General features: G+C 40.1%; 1 protein-coding gene across 4 annotated transcripts in view; it reads right to left on the bottom strand.

Annotated features, from left to right (window-relative positions):
• Positions 1–5,464, bottom strand: part of mcf2la (mcf.2 cell line derived transforming sequence-like a) — a 65,328-nt gene extending 59,864 nt beyond the window's left edge. For 3 of the 4 annotated variants that reach the window (XM_030409864.1, XM_030409856.1, XM_030409867.1), the window contains exons 1-2: positions 5,388–5,464; positions 3,422–3,543 (exon numbers count right to left, since the gene is read on the bottom strand). In XM_030409864.1, the coding sequence (XP_030265724.1) occupies positions 3,422–3,543; positions 5,388–5,404 (139 nt within the window). In that variant the 5' untranslated portion in view covers positions 5,405–5,464. Of the gene's footprint in view, positions 1–3,421; positions 3,544–3,633; positions 3,702–5,387 lie in introns of those variants that run through there. The other variant, XM_030409861.1, reaches the window with a different exon arrangement.
• Between the last annotated feature and the right edge of the window lie 1,334 nt (positions 5,465–6,798).

A 6,798-nucleotide genomic window follows, 5' to 3' on the forward strand; every position in this document is an offset into this window, starting at 1 on the left:
TAGTCCTGTTTGTTATTTTGAGTTTTCTAATACCAGGAGCCCATCACTCCTAAGAAGAATGCGGTGGCTTTAGACTTTTTTTTTCTGAGGAGTCATCGGTGACAAGCAGATACCTGCAATTACACTGGTGCCGTCCGCTAAGGTCTCCACCTCCCTTAGACTATCGCATTATCTTTATTTCATCTAATTTATCATCACGCAATCACACAAACATTCCCAAGTTAAACTTCAAAGGCGAGCAGGCAAAAGAATGGTCATGCACTTTTCATTACGCGGCGAAATTAGATTTTGTAGTCCATCAAGTCGAAGAGTCACTGTCCGTGAGATCAAAACCGATACCCTCCCACTCTGAAGTGGTTTCAAAACTAATCACGGCGACAATAAACCTAATTAGTCTGTCTTATTCTTGGTAAAGGCCATTGTCAGACTGCTTTCTGGTAAACGATTTATCCGAGTCAATACTGGCTACAAAGCTGAAGGCACAGAGAGAAACAGCAAAAGGAGTGAAGGTACTTGCATGCAACAGGTTGTGGGGCTCAAACTGAATCGTCACGCAACGTTCTGGACATTATTTTACTTCCATAAAACTGCCTGACAGTAGTACTTTACCGTAATAGTACTTTCCAGAAGTACAGGGACTTGCAGCGGTGACCATTTCCAATTCTTTGAGTACTGGCAGCATTTCATTTCAGCCACCTTTTTTTAAAAACAGCGTAAACCAGTATGTTTTTTTGCTCATTGAGCTTCACCGCATGACCACGGTGTTGCTGGAAAAACAGGGCATGACGGATGGACTGACAACATTTTGGCCCACAAAAATGAGCCATCGCTTTTTCATAGGTCAGCGGATAAATTTGCCTCATATTCTAAGGATAACAGACAACAGTGGAGACACAGACAACGTGGTGCGGGAAGCTTTTTAGCTCCTTAAAGTAGTTTCGGGGACTTAAAGCTCACTTTGGGTGGAAACATGCTTGTGAAAATCCTTTCTGTTTGAGTTGGAAGCCGACACACACACTATATAATACAGGAACATAGGTGCAAGGGGCTTTAGTTGTAATCGAGCATGGACACTGTAATTTGATAAGATGTTTTTTAAGGTTCGGCTGCAGATCAAATAGAACCAACAGGTTCATGTTGAACACTGAATATGTTTCAAAAGCTCAACTTGGATCCATTTTTATTTAAAAAAAAAATTCTGCTACTCTCCTCTAAAATGTCACACTCCATCTGCAAGAATCAATGAATACATTCTGCAACTAAATGAGTTACTTAAAATGGTCCTTCACTAACTAAACTTACTCCAATCTGCATTTAAATGTTGACTTAGATGTGCTGGAATTAGCCAAAAATCTTGCTGTTAACTGACCAAACTTAACACCACACTAAAAGATTTCCAGTAATCCAGAATGAGGCGTTTTCTATTCAAACCATCTACCAAGTTCCTACTGATATGTGCTTTTGGCCCGGGCTGGGATACCCAATCTATCGCAGTGACCTCAGTGATCTCAGAGGCAGGTGTGTATCATCATGTCCTAGTCGCTGCAGTTAGTGACTCCTGCTAGTTTGACAAAGTGCCTGTGAGCAGGGGGGGTTTCAGATATGTCGAAATATTATGAACCTAACTCAGATTATGACAGGCAAACAGATGAAAAACTTGAAATTTCAATCAAGGTTGAGTGATGTACGCTAAATTAAGTCTTTAAACAGTCTACACTCTATGTGGGGAGATGACAGCGGTAAAGGTAAACTGTATAGTCTCTCTTACATATTGTCCTACTTGGATAAATTACTTTTGTTTTGCTGTAAACTCCAAGAAGACACCTTGGGTCAGAACCCAACTTCCAAATGATGTGCTCCTAGATTCATTTTGACACGTTTAACTAATCAAATGAAGCGCCATACTTGTAGCCCATGCGTGAACATGTGAGAGCACTTACAAGAGCACGCAAATTTATCCGCAATCAGCGAGTGACAATAATTTATGAAACTGCACGCAGGCATCAGGTACTTAAGTACAGTTTAAAGGTACTTGTACTTTTACTTTCATATTTCCATTTTCTACTACTTTAAACTTGTACTCTATTGCCACTCTATGAGAATATAGATGTTTTTTACTTCATTCAATTGACAACTTTAGTTTAGCAGATTAAGCTTAATAATACGAAATTTAATCAACAAATCAATGATGATGCAGTATTATAGGCTATATATATATATATATATAGTTTTATTGATACCAGAGGGGACACGCTACCCATCACATAAACTCTATATAAATGGGTTAGGGTTAAACTATCTTTACCAGCTTCAACATTAAGCTTAACATAATTTTGAATCACAATTCTAACCCAATGAAATATATTATTCTGATATATGCTGTCTGCATAATGAGTACTTTTACCTTTGACACTAGAAGTACATTTTGTTGCTTATATTTGTACTTTTTCCAAATGAAACTGAAGTGCATGACTTTTACCTTGTAACCCTACACTGTGGTATTACTACTTTTACTTAAATACAATATCTGAGTGCATCGTCAACCTCAGGATACAATGAGTTTGGTATCATTTGTTATCTAAGGGACATAAAAACATTTAAATGAGGCACAAATTGAATGAGTATCCCCACCACATCCCCACTACAAATCCGAAAGTGTGAATGAGAACTGAACACAACGATTTCTGGAATTTCCTAGAGCTGCACTGATTTATCAACCAACTGATTAGTCAAAAGAAGGAGAATCATCAATCATTTTGATTATCTATTAATTGTTTCCGTTACTATTCAAGTGAAAGCAGGTTCCACCTTCTAAAATTAGAGGATCTGCTGCTTTTCTTTGTCATTTATAATACTAAATGAAGCGTCTTTTGTCTCTAGGACAGTGTGGTGAGCGTTTGTTTAAAACTTTTTTTTTTTTACACTTTGAAGACTAAACCATTCACAGATTAACGCTGAAAATAGTCAGGAGATGGCTTGATGATGAAAACAAATGTTAGTTGCAGCCCTAGAACCTCATAAAAATACAACCCAACTACGGCCTCTGACATGTCTTTTGTGAGGCCTTGACACGAGTGCCCGTCCGCACTAGCACATTTACACAAAATATTTGCGGGTTAACAAAGCAAATCATGTGAGCATAGCCCATTTCAGATGTAATCAAATGATCACTGGACAGATGGCTGTCTGTCATCCAAGTTTTAGCCAAATATCCATTCATTCGATTTTGGAGTCATCTTGCAAATAAACAGAAATACACACACTGGTAGAAATACCGTCTTCCAAATGTGCTGTCGGACGCCAGGTGTAAATCCTGATAAATGACAGGAGGCGCAAAGCAGGCCATGTGCTTTTGCATTCCTTTACACATGGCACAAGTACAGAGGACTGCGTTAAGATAAGTACTGAACGGATCCCCTACCGCTGATGGTCGACAGCACCTCTGCCGCTTGATCCAGGTCCTCTGGTACCGACTGCTGCTGTCCCATTCTCGCCCCTGGACGCCAAACCTCGGCAGACTTTCCGCTCTGTACTTCGCAGCTCCTAAAAGAGCACAGATTTCCCACTGTTACTGAAACGACAACTGTGAGGTTGGAGTCTGAAAAGAGCAAAATACTTGGACCGTGACCGTACTTGAGCGGTGGACTCAGGTGAAAGCACACGGCTGGAATAATGAGAAGCGAAAGAGACTGATGCACTGTCCATTTAATTTGGTCAGCAGTGCACGGGGAGAGAGGGGAGGAAGGAAGACACACACAGGGACAGTACGAAAGGCACTTTTGCGATTGCGTAACACTTAACAACATCCATGCCTCTGTGTACCAAACACACACGTTTGTCCTCGGCGGTGTTAACAACATTACGGACGCTAATTTTATCATTTCATTAAGCCGAGATGTGCAGCAGTTTACGTTTTGCATTTCGGACGTTTGTGCGTTTGTGGTCAGCTTAGGTCAACAAGTTCATTTATGACAATTACAACAAAATGTTGTGGAGGCACACAGCACCGGAGCGCCATTTGAGCATTCAATACACAAAGTGTGTTAACACACAAGGAAATTCATCCATGTCTCCCCATTAGATCAACAACTCCAGTGATCTGTGCTAACATCTGCTGAATGACATTAGCCGTAATATCAACACAGTGTCAAAGTTCAATATTTCAAACCATTCACTGGCACGTGAGGAGTGTGTCCATCAGCATCCACTCGGGTCTTCAAAGACGGGACTCACACACAGATTGCACAGTACACATACACCTGATGACTCCTGGTAGAACAATCAAAGCAATTTTTTCCAATTCCCCCGTCCAATTACCAGTCGCCTCACAGTGGCTCCATTCATTGCTTTGACAATAGAGCAGCATGCCCTTAGTCATATGAACAGAGATCTTGTGATGTGGTGATATGCCAGGCTAAATAAAGACCAAGACCAGTCCCACATGCGATACAATGTGACACCTCTAACAGCCAAGTTTACAGGAATGGCCCCGGGGACGTCTGGAGCACATGGGACTAGGGAAGTCAACAGATTTCCCAAGGAAAGCACACAAACTCACTTTCAGTTTATGATTACCCACCTCTACAAATATTTGCTCCAGGTGAAGGACACATAGGAAGGTTAAGCAGCCCTGTTCACACTGTATCTAGAGGCAGTGACAGCCTGGGCCCCGGATGATCTCCGTTTCACTGGAAGTCAATTACAGTTTCACAAAAGGAATTCATAACCTTATCCCAAGTCATTTAATAAATGCTATCGTGAACATCAGAGACAAACCGCAACTACAAAATTGATTTACAAAAATTCTCCTCTTCACCATCCCTCTAAAATTTCCTCCAAAATCAAAGTGTTATTCGCCTGGTCAAATGCCAAACATGCACATTAGAGGAATATAAACAGAGCAGTTCTTTATATCAGCATAATAGGCATCAACACATCAGGCGGCACGTAAAGCCTTGACTTTTCCCCCACAATGCAGAGATCTGTGTGCTCAAACGTGATAACCATCTCCGTTAAGTTATTCAATTACTATTATTTCAACATTAAATTATGGAATCATTTGTATGCCGAATTGTCAGCCAGACTGTACAAATTAAAATACCCAGAGTGGGACGAATATGTTTACTTTGTCGATGTGCAAACATTTAACTTCAAACATTCAAAACGGAGTTTGGCGTGCTTGATGGGAACCTTCAGTAATGACTGTGTGAATTAATGAGGATTCCTACCGACGGAGCTGCGCTGCCTCCGTGCGTCCTGCTCGGAAACTGCATACATGTTATTCTCAGTGCACCATGCGTTTATATTGGTCTTTATTGTGTAGATGTTAACGTGGCTGTTGTTTGCACCCAGTTAGCACACTAGCTAGCACAATAGTGCGTCCTTACCTGCGCGTTTTCCCCATGCTGAACACCTCCGCCTTACCAATTAGGCGAGGTGGACCCAGTTCCGCCTGCTGCTGCTGCTCCTCCTCTCAGGGGTAACAAAGGCAGCATGAGGTGGGTGCCAGGGATCACGTATAAAAGTCATGATGCACTTATGGTGAAATATTTCCAAAAAAATGATCAAGATTCAAATTGTTTTATAATATGACTCTGATTTATAACTACATCACCTCTATTTTCAATGCCAAGGCTATGTTGTTGTTTTTTTGCAGTGTTATCCCTTTAATCATCTTGTGACCCTGCAGATTTTATCTATCAACCACGCCATGTTGGGTCCCAACCCTCAAGCTGGAACTACACATACATTGTCCTTCTAAAATGTTATCTTTAATCTATATAATTCTTGCTGGCTTTTGAGCAGTGATTTTAGAATTCAATTAGTTTAATTGGGTTTTGTCATATAGTTTATTTTTTGCGTAATCTGTGGCTGGGACATGCTTATTGTTGCCACAGTCTGTGACTCATGAAGTCGGGATATTGAAGTTGGCTTCCCACAAGCATGGTATTGGAAAAATAAGTTTGTTGTTATTTGTTTTGTCCGTTTTAAATGTTTCTTTCTGGATTTGTGAATTTCGTTTTGTTTTGTATGTGTTTCCTTAAGTTGCAGTGCATTGGGCTCTCAGGGAGACCATCGTTTTATGCCAGGACATTCTTGAAATAAAGAGTTTGTTTTTGCCAAGGTAGCCTAATGATTTCGGGGAAGCCCTGACTTTTCCTGTAGTACCATTATGAGGCTGGTGTTTGTGTTTTCTAGTGAAATGTCTCAACAACCGATAAATTAATTCATGTCTCCCTCCAGATGAACTGTAACGACGTTTGTGTCTGCCATTGGAGACGATGGTACAGCACTTCATAAGATGTACGTAATTTCATTAAAATATCTTAATGTTTCGCTGAAGCAAAGAAACAGATAAACAATGTCAAATACAATAAAACGGCAGAAGAAGACGCAAAATATCTTTCTATGGACAGCATCTGTAATATTCGATGAAAAGGACATTTTATGTACAACAAGACTTTTCAACGATGAATGAATAACATTTTTTTTTTTTTTCAAATCATTCATCATGAGTCACCTTCTGTATTGAAACATTCCAGAAAAGGGGAATACCATGTTTATAGAAACTAACTATAGTGTCCAGATGTTTCCTTTGTCTTTCTTTTCGTTAAATCCTCTGAAAACTACATTGCAATTACATTCACAAAATATGGCTACCTTTAAAAAAAAAAACTCAACAAAAACATGCAAAGTCATATTTTTCTGCCACTAACGCAGTCCTTTTAGTTTCTCTGCATATCTAAGAACTACAAACATCTGCAATAGGAACGAAGAGAGGAAGAAAGTAGGGAGGAA

This window comes from Sparus aurata, chromosome 24, assembly GCF_900880675.1.
Source record: "Sparus aurata chromosome 24, fSpaAur1.1, whole genome shotgun sequence".
NCBI classification, from domain to species: Eukaryota; Metazoa; Chordata; class Actinopteri; order Spariformes; family Sparidae; genus Sparus; species Sparus aurata.